The 19,010-nt window shown below is 43.3% G+C and overlaps 1 protein-coding gene and 1 long non-coding RNA gene across 4 annotated transcripts in view; one reads left to right on the top strand and one right to left on the bottom strand.

Annotated features, from left to right (window-relative positions):
* MYRFL (myelin regulatory factor like) overlaps positions 1-19,010 on the top strand; it is a 101,037-nt gene that overhangs the window by 57,058 nt on the left and 24,969 nt on the right. For all 3 annotated transcript variants that reach the window (XM_074325425.1, XM_019748994.2, XM_019748995.2), the window contains 3 exons: positions 4,992-5,192; positions 11,180-11,288; positions 12,052-12,161. In XM_074325425.1, the coding sequence (XP_074181526.1) occupies positions 4,992-5,192; positions 11,180-11,288; positions 12,052-12,161 (420 nt within the window). The remainder of the gene's footprint in view (positions 1-4,991; positions 5,193-11,179; positions 11,289-12,051; positions 12,162-19,010) is intronic.
* Positions 2,902-7,740, bottom strand: LOC141570074 (uncharacterized). The gene is made up of 2 exons (XR_012493917.1): positions 7,639-7,740; positions 2,902-6,421 (listed from the first exon to the last, which is right to left on the bottom strand). It is a non-coding gene; the product is annotated as an uncharacterized LOC141570074 (long non-coding RNA).

Here is a 19,010-nt window from a genome sequence, read left to right as displayed (position 1 = left end):
TGATTGGTCACAGCTGTGGACAGGATCTTGGCAGCCACAAAAACATGACTGTTGGCAGCTGCAGCTGCAGCTGTGTGAGGCCAGGCTGGCCACTACCGAGGAAGCCAGGGGCATGAGGGAGCAGGTAGCCACAGGCCTGGCAGTCCCGGGAGGGGCTGTGTTGTCATGGGACTTTGAAGTGACACAGGGTGGACATATGAACTACTACACGGATGCCCACACACGCGGCCATTCCCAGGAGGCCTGAGGACAAGATCTGCCCATTTGGGAAAGTGAGTCTTTCCTTGCTTGCCTTGAGCTGTTCTGAGACAAAGGGCCTCTCTATGTAAGTCTTTTACTCAATTAAAAATAATAAGCTACCTCTTAGTGGAAATCCTTAAACTATGTCTCAAAGTTTTAATGGAGGTGAGGTAATGATGGAAATGAGGTAAAACCCTGATGTGTTCAGATGTCCCAGGGTGTGGGCTGGGCTGTGTGCCTGCCTGCCAGCGTGCACGCCCCAGGCGGCGCTTTGTGAGGCCTGACCTAACCTGTGGCAAATGAGGCTCCTCCAGGAGAAAGGCAGGTGGGGCCCTCTCCCTTATCATGAGCCAAGGGCAGAGTTTCCCATCCCTCCCTCAGCAGGGCTCAGTAATCTGGGATTGCTCTGTGCACTAATGGATCTGATTTTAAATAAAGTCTGGAAACCTAGGCTGCTTATTGTTTCTGATTTCTCACAGGAAGGAATAAAGACAGACTATGCCATTCTTTTCAGTTAGCAGAGATTGGATGTCACGAAAGTGCTGCTCTGAGCTGTGTGACTCCTGCTTGAGTGGGGCAGTCTGCTAGTCACCTGCATACTTTGAATAATTTACCTGGTGTCTAGCTTCCTCCATTTCCTGCTGGCAGCTCCTGCAAAGCTATATGCTGGCTGCTGTGCAAGTTCACCAGCAGCAATGTAAGAGGGAACCCCACTGTCTAACATGCTGTTATCAAAACACTGTTAATCGGCCACTCCTCATATCCAAAACACAATGATAATTTAACTCAGAATGATGACTTTGCGAAGCTGAAAGTCTCTGCACTTCATGTTTTGTATGAAAGCTAAAAAACATGCAGTTGTATTCAGTATCAATCAGGTGTCATGTTGTTCACTGAAGTTTTATTTTAAAAAAATAATTCTATTCCAGATGTGATTGCTTTCTTCTAGCCATAATTTTTAGTTAAAGAGAATGCCCTATTCTGTAAATGTGCTGGGTAACCAAGGGTTACCATTAACAAAAATGAGAATAATAATAATGGTAATGGCACAAACCCCATCCCCAAACTGGAAATATCTTATTGATATTATTTCATTCTAGCCCCAAAATGCAGACGTGAAAACGAATGCAGACTTTTGCATCTATTTAATTATTTAACGTTTAAACCAACCAAGGAAAAAAACTGAATTTCAGAAATGGTGATGTCGCTTGAATCAGTGAGTTTTAGAAATGTCCATACAATACATTTCAGCCCCTGTGAGCTTCCAGAGCACTCCATACAGATATATGCATCATGGGTTGGGCAGAGAGCAGACCAGCCTACATGCTACCAAAAAAAGCCAGATATGCTCTCTTAGGCCACGGCCTGGCTCTGTTAGTTTGAGCTCCAGAATGAGGGAAGAAAAATTTGACAATTAAAGATGTTGCAAGACCTGACCACATTAAACCAAGAACTTTGAATTGTATTTAGCAGATTCATTTTGAGCCCTAAGAATCATTCCTCCCAACAACAGAGAGCCACGGCAGGGTGATTATATGAGGGTTGGACGAGATGCGATTTCAGGCCTCCAGGAGGGGTTCAGGAGACCAAGCTTGTCAGAATTCCCCTTGGAGAGAGAATGGTGAGCAGGACCTAGTAAATCCTTCTCGGTCGTCAATCAAAGCAGCTTTAGAAACATACTATGGTCCTGTAGTGTAAATTGACCAATTTAATGGAAATTAAAGTTTACTCCAAAAAACAGATTTATTTCCCAGGGGTGTGTTTCTGGGAGCATTCCCCAGCGGAGCTCCGTCAGACTCTCCTTGTTAATGACTAGGCTTTCCTTCAGCTCCACTTTCTTTCTAAAACACATCATTAAACCTGGTCTGGTGCTGTGTTGCAAGCTGGAGGCATGATTACTTTTTTCTGCCTTTCAAAGATGTACCAATTACCTGGGTCCTACCCCCACAGTTTTTGATCAGTCGGTTGGAGATGCCTGAGAATATGCATTCTCCAGAAACTTCCAGGGAAGGCTGCAGCTGCTGGCCTGGGGACCACACTTTGAGTAGCATGGTGAGAGAGCATTTCAAGGCCCATTTTCCATAGCCCTTTCAAAGGGTACAAAAATTGGTTTCTTAGGAGCTGCCTTCCTCATTTCAAGCTCTGCTATTACACTCTTTGGCTACTCCTTTAGAAGCCCAAATAATGGTAAAGCAGAAAAATTCCAGCTTTCCATTCCAAACTTAGAGCAAGCCTCAAATTGCTATCATTGCTGTTTCCTATTCCAAGCACCTGCAGAGGGCGCCATTTACATTGTATTCTTTGTGCACAGCTGTTTCCGTCCCTCCCCCCAACGGTGCAACTCTGCAGGTGTGTTGCTGAGGAGAGCAGATAAACTGTTTACGGGTTGAATTGTGGTTGCTATTCACAGCAGAGGGTATTGAGGATGGATTTGAGACTATCCATCCTCATTTGTGCAGTGTTCATGTACAGATGATTTCAATAAATTCCCACAACACTGTGAGATAGGTAAAGAAGACATTATTATCCTTCTTCTGCAGAGGAGAGAACTGTACAGAAAGGTTAAGTGACTGCTCTGAGGTCACACAGCCAATTTGTGTCATAACACAGACTAAAATGTTCAGGTCTTCCCTAAACATATGAGGCTGTGGGATATATAAAGTATTTTGGAAATTTTAATTCATTTTGGTGTTTGCTATCAATCAACCACTATAATTCCAGAAAGTTTTTCAGTGATTCCATTACAGTTTGACACATTAAGATTCTGGATACTAGAGAAGGACAATAAGTTCACAGATTTTATAAAAACATTTTCCGCTATGGATGAGGACCCCTCCTTAGAGCAATATACTTAGAATATCATAGATCTCTGGCCCTTTTCAAAATGATTTGAATGTATTTTAGGGATTGAGTGTTTATCTGATGAAAGTCAAGTGAGATTGTTGTAATTGTTTCAAAAAATTAAATTTACTTACATCTGCTGTTCTGTTATCAGTTACCAACATGATAATAATTATCCCAAAGCTCAATAAGAAAAAAAATCCATCACTGTCCTGTTTTGTTTCCTTGAAGTGGCTCATTATGTTCAGAGCAGAGCAAATTCCATCAACATTTTATACAGCATACCTTTGGATTTAGTTGATTGCTTGCTATAAAAGGATTTGAGTCAAAGCCAATTTGCCATTCACAGCCAAGGGGGCTCTAGGGACCTTACAGAAAAGCTCTTTGTTCAAGTGAATTCACACAAAATAATGTTCAACATTGTTACTTTATATTCTTTCACTGCTTTTGTCTAGCAAGTGTCAATGGTTGAGTCTTCCAAGCAGCTCAGGGTTCAGACAGGTGGGAATGAAACAGGAAGTCAAAGACACCTAAAAGTTCTTTCACTGAAACCAAACTGAAAATTACACTTTGTGGTTGCTTTTAATTATTATTTTCAAATTGGTAATACATGCATACGGTAAAAACATTCAAATCATACCAAGAGAGTATATGGTGAACAGTAAATCTCCCTCCCACCTCAGTTTCTACATCAGCTAGTCTCCATCCTTGAGGAAACTATTGTTACTGGTTTCTTGAATGTTCTTCAGAGATAATCTATGCACAATCAGCAGACATTGCAATATCTCATATACCACCAGAAAGGCAAAAACTGAAGACTTTGCATCAATGCTGACTTTTTAGATAATCAGGGTCCCTACTGTTTTGTCGGAATTTCTGACACCCTGCCTCAAACACACAAAAATCAGATTTAGAAGGATAGGTCATAATTTTGAAAACCAACTAATTTTGTTTGTAAGGATTTTGAGGGATTCAGAGATCCCTGCTTAAAGGTATTTGGAAATATATTCAGCAGCTAAAAGAAAACGGAGAAGAGGGAAGGCAGTACGGTGGAAAATCCTTCAGCAAAGAATTTTATTTAAGAGTAAAATCTCCAAAACTTTGTCTAAAGTTTCACTTGGATTTTCTTTGAAGACTGAATTCGGCCAGGGCTACACCTAGGCAACAGCACAAAAAGGCAAAGTTAGAGTCATTATTTAATAGTCAATGGAAGCATAATTTCAGCTCCAGAACTTACTAGCTTTGTGGCCTTGGGCAATTTGTTTGTCTTTTCAGAGTATCCTTTCAGTAGCAATGAAAAAAATAGTACATATCTTGTAGAATTGGGGTGTGGATTTGCACACAACAAATGTAGCTGTAATTATTCTTCCTCTAGGATCACCTTTGTTTAGGGAACAGTTGAGGTGTATTAAATATATTTGTATTGTCATTTGCTTGTCAGTTGAGTATGAAATCATAAATATGAAAGTATTTTGAAAGTATAAAGGGGCCAGCTAAATGCAAAGTATTTTTATTTATCTGAGCTTTAACGAGCTTGTAATCTTTTCTGATATAATGTTCTGGTTTTAAATCATTGGTATTATTATCCCTGAAAAGATAGTCATTTTGAGTTGTCTTTTTCATCTTCCACCCAGTATAACTGACACATTCTCAATTCCAAATGCATTTAATAGAGACTGGATATTCCAAACCAGGGCACACTGAGCTCCTGTTCATGGGGGCAGAGCAGTTAGGGTAGCCTCCTGGCTCTCCTGGAGCCCCAGTTATTTATCAGAATGTCCCATCCAACATACTATGACTCTCAAGTGAAAGACTTAAGAAACATTGTTTTCCTTTGCTCTGAGGTATAAAGCGATCATCTATCCCTGCTACTGTAACTTTAATTGTAATATACTTATGTATTTTTCCAGGCCTCTAACCCTGGGCAATTTGAAAATGACAGTGATGCATTGTGGCAGCGAGGACAAGTTCCAGAATCTGTTGTCTGTCATGGTCGAGTGGGTATAAACACAGATGCACCGGACGAAGCCCTGGTTGTCTGTGGTAACATGAAAGTGATGGGGACAATTATGCATCCGTCTGACAGCCGGGCAAAGCAGAATATCCAGGAGGTGAGCATGGGGCAGGCCTCGGACACGTCCTCTGACCCCTGAGTCAGATGTGCTGGGCCCTGCTGGCCTCTGACATGCCTCGCGCGGGCCATCTCTACATGTTGCCTGTGGTGTGCGACTGCTTAACAATTAGGAGTGTTGGAGCCGTGAGGCATCGCTGCTGAAACCATAACGCAGTTCCTACCCAAGAGAATGGACTTACCTGGCAGGAACAGTGGGCAATGACAGCCCAGCCCTGGCTTCACAAGCAGGAAGTCTCTGAGTTATTTTCCACAGGCCAGTGCCCTTCCTTCCACGCATTGTCAACTGCTGGAGGTGGCCTTTTCCTTTCCCTCTCCGAATTTCCATCTCCCTGTGCATCTTCCAAGCGCTGTCTCAGTCCATTTCCTGCTCGTATTTCTCCTCAGCCTCTCCAGCCACTTCCTCCCAGGCTCCCCGGCACCAGCCCTGCCAGCCAGTGTCTGCCCCAAGCATCGTTTTTTTCTGAGCAGCAGCTAGAGAAGCTCCTCTTCCTCAGCCTTCCTAGGTCAATCCCATCAGCTACGGTGCCAGGTCAAGGCTGTCTCCCTCAGTGGAAAGGCAGCCACCTTGTGGAAATCAGACACTTTGGGCTAGAAATCAGGACATTTTGGGCTCACCCTGGACAAAACGCTTAACCTTGCCAAAATTCAACTGTAAGATGGAAATGGTACCTCTCTCCCTGCCCTCACCGAGCCTTGAATACTTTTTAACCTGTTGAGATAATAAGTACTGAATCGTCTGGGAAAGTCACAACTGCTGTGAAGACCGAAAGGACTATTAGGATTCCGATGCTAGGTCCTTCCTGGTTCCAGCTCTTCCACCATTTACCTGTTTTCCACTCACTGCTTCTACCAGTTCCCCACCTTCTCACTCACCCTGCTTCTTCTGAACAGCAGTGCGCTGTTAAGCCTCCTTTTCTCATGCTTTTTGAGTTAATAGGAGACTTAATCTGTAAATCATTGGCCATTCTTCCAGACTACATTCCTTTCCCAGTGCAAATCTGCAATGGTTTTTCTAAACCAGCCAAGGAATGTTCTCCTTTGCCGAGAGGATTCCAAAGAGTGGTTGTAATTGTAGACTTTTATGCTGATTGAGACGCTGCCGTTCATGTTAGAAGAGCTGTGACCTGCTGGCCAGATGGGAACTCTTAGGGCTAGGAAGTTCTCACATACATTTTCAGATCCCGGTCCTAGATATTGTGCTTTTGCCTTTCAGAGAGAGAGAGAGAGATAAACTGTCTGTGTTTCAGAGAACGCCAGCTCAAACTTATTCTTGCAATTGGCTATACAATTCCCCACCAGGTCTTATCTCAATGTAAACTGAAGATGACACAGGGAGAAAGTCCTGCACAACCCGCCTGCTACCAGGCTTTCTCCAGAACTTCATTTACCAAACATCTTCAAATGGTGCTCTCCTGGGTGTGAAAAGAATGTATTGTCTTAAAAGGACAAACTTCCCTAGCGCTTCTCAGATCTCTTCCAGGAAGCCTTCTCCATAAAGCGAAATGCTATCCCAATGCAGGCTCTAAATGTGAGGTTCCTGTATCCCCATCCTGCTCACAGCAGCATGATGTTGTAAAGAGGCCACTCTGCGGTGGGAAGCTCGAGTTTTCATCCTGATTCTGGCAACCACTGGCCCAGGAACTTTGGCCCTGAGATAGCCTATGCCTCTGTTTATTCTTCTGTGAACAGGGAAGGCTCAGATTCATTTTACCCAGGTGGAGGGCTTTTTCTATTTATATGAAGCAATTTTTAGCTATATAAGGCTAAGCAAATAGATTTGTTATTATTATTATTATTTAGTTATAAAAATGAAAATTATACGTAATTCATTTATCACATTATTTCATATTAATATACTTATTCTTAATAGGTCTGTCCACATTTAGGAAACACATGTTTCTAGAAATCTTGTCTGTCCTGTTGGCCGTTTAGGACAGACAGAGAGAAGACGGTAACACTGATGACAGTGCTGGCAGACGTGTGAAGTTCATCTTCACCTCTCCCTGCCTCAGTTTTTCCAACTTGTAAACATGAGAGTCGTTCTTCCAAATGTGCTGGGAGGCCACCCTTGGTTGATCCGATCGCACGCCTAGGACGAGAAGCATGCGTCCTTCATTCTTTAAAGTTGCACGGTAACCAGAGCTGGCTCCTGGGCGAGCCATTGCAAATATAACGGCCAAACATTTTGCCCAATCCCGGGACCGGGGAAAATGAATATAGGTTGCTGCCTTGCCCTGGTTTCAGTTGCTTTGCAGATATAAAGCACTCGCACATCCTGCATAGGGGGCCCTGGGGGAGGGGATATCTGGTGCTCATCTGGACAGATAGCCAAGACACAGAGAAGATAAAGCAGATACGATTGAAACCTGTGAAACTGAAGCACTGGGAAAATGAAGTCGCCGAAGAGGAGCAGCTTAACTTACCCAGACAATGGCATTGTGCTTATCGATGTGTCTCCAGACTGCAGAAGGAAATGCAGCTCTTACAATGGAAACCGAACAAAATTAGGGTGAAAAGGCTATGCTGAAAACCAAAGGGGTGTGAAGAACATCAATGTCAATGCAAACAAATAAATGAGGAAGTTGAACGTTGAAGGCGTCAGTCAAATTCTGCGGAGAAGGCTGAAAATAAGGCAGCCAAAGACTCAAAAAATAAAAGCCAGAAAAAATAATCAAAGTGATATGCTCAAAAATGTGTTTCTCCCAACTGCACCAGCAGTGAGCTAGTTAAAGACAAAAGTATGAAGAGCTCAAGAAAGTCAAACATGCAAAGTCTCCCCTTCGGGCCACAGCCACATGCAGAAGTTCCTCCGCGTGGGGTAAGCCAGTGTCACTCAGGCTGCTCCTGATGGGAGACTGATAGTGCTGGCTGTGGGCCAGGGCCAGATGACGTCTGACGAGATCCCTTTCCCCGAACACACTAGACTCCCACGGACTGGAATGTCTTCCCTGTGATGCAATTCTTGAGTTAATGATAGAAACCTTGGGCGGGAGGCAGCGTGACAGTAATAGCTGTTAGCATTCATGGTCAGAACTTTCCAAAACTGCTGCGGGCAAGATCAAACCAGACACCATAATTCAGTTTCTAGCTTCTTGCTCAACGCAGATGACGAGCAAGGCATGGCGTTAAGTGCTGGTCTGTGTGTGGTTCTTGACGGAGAATTCCAAGAAGGCACAGCCCTTGCCTCAAGGGCTTTTCCCAAGGCCAAGTGTATACATAGGGAACATGCAATACGAGCAATTTACATTTAGCTTTGGGAAGTCTACAAGCCAGAAAGCAGAAGAGCATTTTCCTAGAGAAACGTTGTTATAGAAGGTCTTTAGATCCCCAAAGTAACCCTCAACATTTTCTTTGGCCAAAAATCTGTCTGAAATACAAGGGCAATAGTACTATAGAACCTAATTGCTATGTCTAACAGTATGTCTTTGGGGAAAACTCATTCAAGGCTCCAAGCTAGACACCAGGGGTCATTTTCCCTCTACGTAGCCTAGACAGCTTGAGGGCACATCCTTCTCGGCTTTCCATCTTCCGCGAAGAAATTGACACTGCCTCCACTTTGGTCTCCCATGGGGGCTCACGCAGGAACCACAGGGTAATGAGAAGTAGGCAAAGTGAGCATGGGACTCCCAAGAGTGCAGGGAGTGGGGAACCAGGTAGGGCCGGCCTAGCGCCAGGCCAGTGCAGGCTGGCTCCCGATTGATCCCGTCTTCCATTCTGGTAGTGTCAGGGATTGTTCTGCCATTTCCCTACCTCCATTCTTTCGTTCCTGCTTTTCTTCATTGAAGTTCTGAGTGCCTATTATATCAGACCCTTTGCTAGACCCTGACCAGTCCCTGAGATGAGCAAGACATAGGCTTTACCCTAAGGAATAGAACTTTTATTAAAATGAAGCTCCAGATAAGAAACACTCATTCAATCTCCAGGGCCTGGGGTATCATCTGGCACATAGTAACTACTCGGTACACATTTGTTGCATGGATGACGGAGCTCACAGTGATAGATGTAGGCGTAGGACAATATGAGATTGGACTCTTCTTTCCCAGCATGGCCTGTGAGGCCTTCCCTACTCTGTGAGGCCTTCCCTACTCTGGCCTTAATCTTTACAGCCTAGTAATGTCAAACTCTGCCTCTGTGGTGCAGAATCCTTCAGGGGATTTGCTGCCTCGGGACTTGGCTCATGGTGCTCTCTCTGCTCAGCCATCCCTGTTGAAGTCTCACCCTTTCCACCCACCTTCCTACCTTACATCTTTCCCTTCCTAACTGCTATCTTAAAGTTATTAATTTAACAAATATTAGTTGAGCACCTTCTACATGCAAGGAATGATACTAGAAACTGGTGATATGGTGATGAACAGAAAACCATGGCCTCAAACATGTCGTCACCCACATTGGGTGTAGCCTCCAGGAAAGACAGATAATAAGGGTGACACAACTAGCTGCCGGGTGACAACTTGGATTTGTGCTATGAAGGAAAAGAACAGGTGCCATTAGCACATAAGCAGAGGGACCCTTACTAGTCTTGGAGATCAAAAACTGCTTCTCTGGTGAAAGGAGGTCTAAATTGGGGGAAGAGAAGGTGGGGAGTGCAGCAAAGATGCTATGAGCTAAGGTCCTGAAGTGAAAAAAGCGGAACATGTTGGAGAACAACCAAGATCTTGGTTGTGCTTCACCATCTCAAGGAAGCCTTCCTTTATGTTCCCCTGAATGTATTTTAGGTATTGGCCAATGATTCTCTCTATTCATAATTCTATCATAACCCTGCATATCTTATGGTAATATAACCCTACGTGTTGAGTCTGCCTTCCTGTCTAGACCTTGAACTTTGAAAAGGCAACCATTTTGGAAGTCCCAACACTTAGTGTAGGGTGTGGTATGTGGAAGGTGACTGGTAAATAATAGTCAAATAAAATAAGGAATGAATGCATTGAACCAAGCTTTGGATAACAGCAGTTATTAAAACAGCAGTGAGTACCAGAAGTAAAACTCATCCATTTAGCCAATGAAGTGCCAACCAAGTCACAACCTTTCACTAAAAGAAAATTTAGGGGACCTAACTAGAGCTGCCAACTTTTTAATGGTTGAATAAGGTCATTAAAAAAAAAAAATCAACCTTGCTATACCGTTAATCTGTTTAAAAACAAAAAAACAAACAAACAAACAAACAGAAAACCCCTCAAAGGGGAATCCTTTGAATCAAATATACTTAGCTTTAGGAAAAATTCACTGTTGTCTTCATTGTTATCATTTTGTTGGGACCTAGTGAAATTTTTTGAGGAATTTGCAGTGACAACCTCCAAGAGCAATGAGCTCAGAGGACACCATCACTGGCTGGGTGCTCTGGGGGAGGAGCCACCCCAGGAGGGGAAGCTCTGGGTTGTCCAGCAGGTGGGAAACCTGGATTTGTAATCTGCCACCTGAAGACATTTTCCTAGCAAAATGTCCAAGAGCAATTCAACAATAGAGGCTATATCCATACCTCAAATATTCTTGAACTAAACATTGCATTTTCAACTTATAAATACAAGTCAGCCTGTATTTGTTTGGTGTTTATACTTGTGTGTTCATTTGGAAATGATACTTTGCAATCCTGAATAGCAATTGTTTCTCTCCAAAGTGAGTTACCTCCGTTTCTCTCCAAAGTGAGCTACCTCTGTTCTTAGAAGCAGGCTTCCCCTTTCAGAGGAGGGAAGGAAGGCAACAGCCATGAATGAGGGACCTTTGCCCTGGAATTTAGATATAAAACCTCTGGTTCAGTTTACAAATCAGTGGCCGGAAGTCACTGACATGAATCTTGAAACGCTGGCTTCTCTAAGGAGAAAAATACAAATTTTTCTTAAAATAGTTTGGGCAAAAGGAAAAGACAATCCCATTTTTCAACATTTCCTAATCTCTCTGGGTCACTCTGGGCATTGATTTGAATAGCAAATACCTAAGCAGGTGAAATCTGTTCTTTAATTAAATTAGGTTGACACAAATGAGCAGCTGAGAAGAATAGCCCAAATGAGGATTGTCGAATACAACTACAAACCTGAATTCGCATCTGCGATGGGAATAAACACTGCCCACCAAACAGGTACACCATTTGGCATTGTCAACTATTAAAATTCGAATTCCCTTTTTACCTGGAACCCTTCAGGTTTGGCACTTGACAGCATCCTATTGGTCTAACTCGTCCTCTGTGAAACCCACAATCACTAGAACAGGAAACGTTAAAGAAATGTCTGTCATCTTTACTCAAGCGTACCCCCACTCCTGCACCCCAAGGTACCCGGTGGAGTATTTTGAATATATTGTTTCTTTTCACTGGAGTCCTCTTGCTCATGGGATGAAGGTTGAGGGGCAGATGGCAGCTCAAACTGTCTGAGGAGCAGCATTGGGCAGTCCTGGGATGGAGACAGAAGATGGCAGGGTAGGCGGGTCTAGGTCAGAGAAGGGGCATGGGTGTTTATATCACAATCCTGGAATCCTAAAGAAAGAAGGACCATTTAGGGGGCAAAGTCCTGCTGCAGGAAAAGAAAAAAATTCAAGCTAAAGCCCCACCCTTGCTTCTATGTAGAGGAATTTTAAAGTGCTTACTCCTTCCAACATTTGGCCCAAAGTCAAGGAAAAGTAAAGAAAATGACACTCCCACTTTAATCCTATAGTGGTTCTTGGCTCAAAATTCTCTCTTTGCTTCAAATGCATCGGAGATCAAAGCAAAAGCTGAGAAGGGCTAAGCATCTCTTTGCGAAGATGTCCCCTGTGGCTGTCTGTATTGCATTCTGATGTAGGCTTGGGAGGACTTGCTCCAGAAAGGTCTTTTCCTGACTAAACCTGTTGGAGTGTTTTGTGTCTAGGAATGATTGCCCAGGAGGTGCGAGAGATCCTGCCCAGAGCTGTAAGAGAGGTTGGTGATGTCACCTGTGAAAATGGAGAGACGTTGGAGAATTTCCTTATGGTCGACAAGGTAACCACTATCAGATACTTGCCACTAGCGCTATAAACCCTTCTGTGACATCACAATGTGCTAAAACACCCATCCAGGAAACTGAGCTGTGGAGTAGCAGTTATCCCACACTGGTCATAGGCACCAAAAAGAAGTCCCATAAGGGAAAAAGAAAAAGGAGTATGCAACAATAAGCATTAGAGTTCAGTGAGTCTTACTGCTGGAGCGAAACTGGCCATGGGAAAGTCCACTTAGCAGGAATGCACTTAAAACAAGGACCCAACATCATGAGAAATAGTGACAACAAGTTTGATTAGACTTTGTCTTGAAAAATGGAACTTCAACGTATGAAAGTATAACTTACCTCACATGATATAATTTAAGTTGTCATTAAACCAATGTGTTCCTCCTTCAAATGAATGAAGACTGAAGTGTTTGGGTTTTCCCTTTGGAGCATAGTTTTTTGTATGTTTGACTTTCACAGCACAATCATCAGTCATAAAGTGGATCATTTTTGCAAATATACTCATGAGCCTCCTCATTTTCCCCAAGGGCCTGTCTTAATTCTTTGGTATTCAAATCATTTTCTTTTTGGAGGAATGTCACCGTCTTTGTGGATGAGCTCTTCTTCACTTGTTAAGGGGTCTAAGGCTGCCATTTCCTCACTTGCCTATGTGCGTTGTGTGTGATTTGAGTAGTTCTCCGAGATCACGTCTGTTAATTCTGTTAAATCCTGCCTCTTTGGCAAGCTTTGCAGATTCACTCTGCTGCTGATTTGCTTTACATTGCATTATTACGTTTGCTGCTAGGAGGGAAGGCTGCCACAGGGATTTTACAGTAACTGGGAGAGATGCTTGAGTGGAGATGAATTTGTAATCTGCCAGTTCAACTTCAAAGAATCAGCGGGGTAGGGGGAGGAGCCTTATTAAAATGCAGATTCTGATTCAACCAGAATGGGGTGAAATCTGAGGTTCCTGCATTTCTAATCAGTCTCCAGGTCAGGGGTGTCCAAACTTTTTGCAACGGTTTTCACCAAGGGCCATATGCGGTAAAATACACAAACAGCCGGGCCACTCACTTGAGGTGAAGTACGTATTGCCTCACCTGGTTTATTTAAGTAACTAAATATAGTTTTGGAATTTGCTGCGGGCCAATTAACAATGGACTGCAGACCGCAGTTGGCCGGCAGGCCGCAGTTTGGACACCCCTGCTCCAGGTGAGTCAGTTTTGCCACTTCCGCTGATGAGTAAGCCATACGTGGAGTAGCAAGGTGGGGGGTGCATTTTCATGTTAGACCCTTCCGGAGTCTTCTACCTACACGCACATGGACAAATACTTAGGTAACAGGATCGGAGGGCCTGCTCAGCCCTGGGCTGGAAGGGCTGAGTGGCAGACGTCCAGGTACTTCCTCCTGCTCCACAGAAGAAATTCTTTGGTCTCTCCCTCAGACATAGGCTATCATTTCCCTTGAGCGGTAGATCATGAGAAATTTATTTTTCATAATAAAGTACTGAGTTTTTCCAATGATTTACTTAAAGCATAACATATTTTCTGTTTACTTCAAATACAGAATATATTCAGAGGTATTAGTATAGTAGTCACCCTCGCAAGCTTCCTGGTGTGAGAGAAAAGTGCGTAGGCACAGCTGTCAGTCTCGGGATACAGCCTAGGGAGTGTGTCACTGGGCTGCCAAGGTGGAAACTCTTGGGATTCCACCTCTGGCAGCAGCGATATCACTTCTGGCCCTCCCCTAGAACACTCAGGAAAGAGATTTCTCTTTTCTTTGTAGGTAATGTCTGCCCAGGGCCTTATGACTCTCACTTTTCAGCAAAATAATTAGTTCTCCCCCTGGCCCAGTATGTTCCCATTCCCAGTTGAGATAAATGTGGAGAGTTGGGATTCTTAGCGACAGGAATTCCAAGGGCCACTCACCACCTTTCCCAGGAGAGGCTACAGCCCAAGTTCTTTCCTAGGAAGGCAACACCGAGCACTGGGAAAGGAGGGGGTAGTATTCCTGTTCTAGAAAGCCAGGCTCATTTGTCACCTGAGGAGCACACCCTACCGAGGCAGCATTCAGTGTATAAATAAGTAAAAGCGGCAGGAGTCCAGAGTGGAAAAGTTGTGATTCTCTTGGTAACAGGATCTTATAGTGATCTCCGGAGACATCACTAAGGCCACTGTCGTTTACAGAATCCATAACACCAAGAGCAGATGACTATCTTCACCATGAATCCTGGCTTTCTTCTTGGGCTCCCTTCGGAGGATAAACTTCAATTGCTGGTTGAATTCTCCATGCTATGGAATCTCCCTCCTCTACATTCTGTATAAAGACTTCACAGAATGTCTCCTTTATTCTTTCTCATTAAGAACACAGGGAACTCGGCTCTGTTGTCCCATGCTCTTTGTTAATTATAAAATAAAGCAAGATGTACAGAGAGCCTCTTGCTTTCCTGGCTTCGCACCCATTTGTATGGGCAGTGGGGTGTCTTTGATGGCCACACCCAGGGCTGCTGGCGCTCAGGAACTTCGCTAGGACTTCCTGGGCTTCGGGTGCTGTGGTAACTGGTGGAGACCAGATTAAGATACAGTCTCTCCACTCTTCACTCCATTTCGCTTCCACCAAATGTCCCTCCCCCCTTTTTTTCACTGAAGCTAAAATGCAAACTAGAAATGCACATAAAAATGTTGACATGTTGTGCTCCGTGATTGCCATCTCATTTTCACATGTGCTTTGCCACTTTATGCCACAATAGGAAGAATGGCTGACTCTTTCCAGACTGTCCATGCAACCAACCAAAGTTGGAGATTAGTGATGCCAGTGAGTGTTGGCATAAGCAGCTTTTCTTTCTCTTCTTACAGGAGAGGTGACCTTGCAAGATAAACTTCTCTTGTAATTTGGGGTTATTTGCTTCTCAAAAGTTCCTCATGGGTTGTGAAATCTCAATAATGGGAGGTGGAATGAGAGGGCTCAGCGTGGACACTGGAGTAAGGAGGCCACAGGAGGTAGACACCGTTGTCTAACCTGCATGCGACCACTGGGGGCTTTCTGGTTTGTCCACCTATCTTCTTACCTGACAACTTTATTTATTTGTTTCTGTGATTATTTAGAAGCAGGTGGTTACATTTGTTGAGCATTATTATTAGGTGTGGTTGGTATGAGAAAATGTACATGGGCCGGCCTGGTGGCTCAGGTGGTTGGAACACTGTACTCCTGATGCTGAGGTCACTGGTTCAATTCCCACATGGACCAGTGACCTGTGCCCTCTACAACTAAGATTGTGAACAATGGCTCTCCCTGAAGCTGGGCTGCTGTGAGCAGCCGGAGGTCAGCGTGGGCTGCTGTGTACTGCCATGGGCTACCGTTTGCTGCCAGGAACAGCCGGTGGCCAGCGTGAGTGGTTGGCAGACCGTAAGAGCTGCCGTGAGCAGCTGACCGCTGACTGGTGACCAACTCCCTCAGCCAGGGGGGAGCACAAGGCTCATAATCCCAGCATGGGCCAGGGAGCTGTATCCTACACAGCTAGACTGAGAAACAATGGCTTGAACCGGAGTGGGGGGCAGGGGAGGCAGAAGAAGGGGGAAAAAAGAGAAAGAAAAATGTACACAATCAATGTAAGAACTGCCTTAAACAAACCTTCCTTTCTCTCATCCACTGTATCCAATTAGACACCACGTCCTATTGTTCTTACTTTGGTAATACCTTTTGTGTATCATCTCCCCTCTTTATTCTTTTTATTTTCTCCCTATCATAATGACCTAACTGACTTTCTGGCTAGCCACTAGTAGACTTAGCTTCCTTAAAAACAAAACAAAACAAATCTCTGATCATACAATCTCCCTTTCCCACTTTTGGCTCTTCATTGACTAAACTATGATAACCCTCCGCAATCTAGCTGGAATCTTCTCTTTCTAAGTCATTTCCTAACATTCACATCAACCCCAAAACACCTTGCAAAGAAGCTGAGACCCTTCAGAATACGACGCATTTGCACACGCAGGCACATCTTGTGGCTAGCCCCTCTAACCTCCAGCTTATTTTTCTGTTCCTCATGCTCCCCAGGTTTGTGTCTGCCTTAGAGCTGTTCCATTGAGTGTTCTCTGCACTAAACACCCTCTTTTTCAATGATCTCATCATTTGGATCTCAGCAGCTAGACCTTCCCTGACCACTTCATCTAAACAGTCTCCACACCACTTGGTTTCACTTTGTAAGATTCAGGGCTGCTGCGAGGGTGTATAATGTCTTGGTAGTAATTAGAAAACGGTCCACCCTCTGGCTGGTGCAGAACCTGTCCGCCCCCTCAGCTGGGCCTCAGAGCAGGAGACACACTGCAAACTTGTTCACAGCAGTCTGGAGACCTTTGTCTCTAACTGAAATTATCTTGTTTATTTGCCTCCTTGTTCTTTGCCAATCTCCCTAATTAGTTGTGTGAGAACAAAAAATTTTCTATGTCTTTCAAAACTGTCTCTTCAGTACTTGATGTGTGGCTTTAACTCGGGGGCTTAGAATATTGTAGGAAGTCAATGAATATTGGTTGAATTAACAAATTCCATGATGCTTGGATTAATCCTGTTTCCATACTTAAGCCTCTGAATACACATCTTCTGGGGTATTTACCAGTGTGTTGTCATTCTCTCTCTGTGGTATGTCTCCTCCAGTAGACTGTGGGCTTCTGGAGGTCAGAGAACGTGCCTTGTCAATCCTCTGTTGTTCAGTACAGTGTCTGATACTCCCTGGGTTTTCAATAAGAATGTATTTATGTTAATGCCTGAGATTTTGAATCTCAATGAAAGGAAGAGAAGTGGTTCTATTAACATAAAGATGCCTGAAGGAGAAGTGGTTGTCTGGGGAAAAAGATGAGTTTAATTTTGAGTTTGAGATATCAGCTGAAGAGTCCGATGGAACCGTCCAGAGGTGACCACTGGGAGTGTGGAACTTGAGAGAGCAGGTGGAGTCGAGGGGAAGCAGCTGACATGGATAAAATATGAATGAATAAGGGATAATGAATGAATCCCAATGAATAAGGGATGCAGGTCACAGACTGGAACTCTGGGGCCGAGTCTGGCCTGTAGACGTTTTCCCCCCGTCACTGTGTTTTAAACATTTTCAAATTTGGTGCCTACCTTCAAAATTCAGGAGATCCTCACACAAATGTCAGATTTCTGATGCCCTGGAAATACCAGATCTGGTGACAAGGTGTGGAGGGGTGGCTTCAAGTGTCTTCACATCTCTGCTTCCTGTTACCTGCCTGGCCCTAGAGGCATTCGATATCATATAGAATAAGAAGCAAAGAGGACCAAAAGCAGCAGAACAAATCCAGTGAGGGCTGTAGAGGAAGGAGAGGACCTGTGAAGGTTGAGGGGATTGGGCAAAAGCAGGAGAATATGGAGCGAGTTCAGTGCCAAAAAGTCACGTGAGCAGAGAGGCTCAACCAGGAAATGCAGGGAGAGGGGGGTGGGGGAGAGATGTGAGGGAAATGAATGTTACCAAAATATCACTGACTTTGATGATTGAAAAGTCGCCGGTAGTATATGGCACTGTGATTAAGAGCATGAATTTCAGCATCAGATAAAACTGTGTCCAAAACTTGGCAAGTTTTGCAGATTATAAGGTCACTTTTATAGCTACACAAAACAAATTCTTTTCTTCCCTACAGTTCTACAGTAAAAATAACTTCATTATGGTGAGTTAAAATTCTACCTTAATCACTTTGTCCCCCACTGAAGAAGCTATTGTTTTTTATGAGTTTTGTTAATGCAAGTTTTCTTAGGACTCCCTAGATTGTCTACAACATAGTAGAAGCTAATAAATGGTTAATTGTTAATAAATTTTTCCAGATGCCATTCAGACAGGCCACCACTTCACATGTCTCTGAAATTTTTTTTTTTTTTAATTTTTTTTTTTTAAAGATTTTATTGGGGAAGGGGAACAGGACTTTATCTGGGAACAATGTGCACTTCCAGGCCTTTTTTCCAAGTCAAGTTGTTGTCCTTTCAATCTTGTGGATGAAATTATTTTTTTAAATAGAGTGACATATATATATATTTTTCAATATAGAATAACTGAGTGATAAAAAAAACCCTCTATATTAGCTTAAGTTCAAATAGCTAGCCCAGGATCTAAATGGGGGCTTTTAAATGTCCTGCTCAGCAGTTGGTTTAAAAGTCCATTCTTTTCTCATCAAAAGAGGAAGGAGAACTTCATTGCCTGTGATAACTTTACTGCCATGGGGAAGCATTCCCTGTTGCACTCACTTGATTGATTTGACTCCAAGTTCATATTTTATTTCAACCAGCCCTGGATATTTTAACAACTGATCACCGTTTGTAGATCTTCTTCTCTCCTAGGACCTCCTTACACTGTAAGCAGGAAGAAATTTCTCTTCTTTTTTGGTAAAACTTTTAGAGAGAAGTAGGCCATTTATTGTTTTCTTGGAAAATTTCTTTTCATAGTTATGTCTTCTTAAAACATTATTGCTCATATTTTCCTCATGCCTTTAAAGAAGATGAATTAATTGAATGGATAGATGGAGAAGAAATAGAACAGTATACTAACTATGGAGTTTAGATGGTGGGTATTTGGGCGTTTACAATTTTTTCAACTTTTCTACATGCTTGCAAATTTTTGTAATAAAATGTTGGGATAAGAACTCATTGTTCCAGACACCTAAAACTGCAATTTAAATATTGTGTCAGCAACTTGTCTCAGTCAAAAAACTCCAGACCTTCCATAGAAAATTGCACTTAAACAGAGGTAACAAAAATTAAGCAAGAATTTTAAAGCAAACAACTAAAAGGCAACAATGAAACACATACTTTTAAACTGTTTTATAATGCTGTGCTCTCCTTTATAACTTAAGGCAGAGGGCAAA

Source organism: Rhinolophus sinicus, linkage group LG02, assembly GCF_036562045.2.
Source record: "Rhinolophus sinicus isolate RSC01 linkage group LG02, ASM3656204v1, whole genome shotgun sequence".
NCBI classification, from domain to species: domain Eukaryota; kingdom Metazoa; phylum Chordata; class Mammalia; order Chiroptera; family Rhinolophidae; genus Rhinolophus; species Rhinolophus sinicus.
Note: the sequence above shows the minus strand (reverse complement) of the source record. Positions and strands in the feature narration are given on the sequence as shown.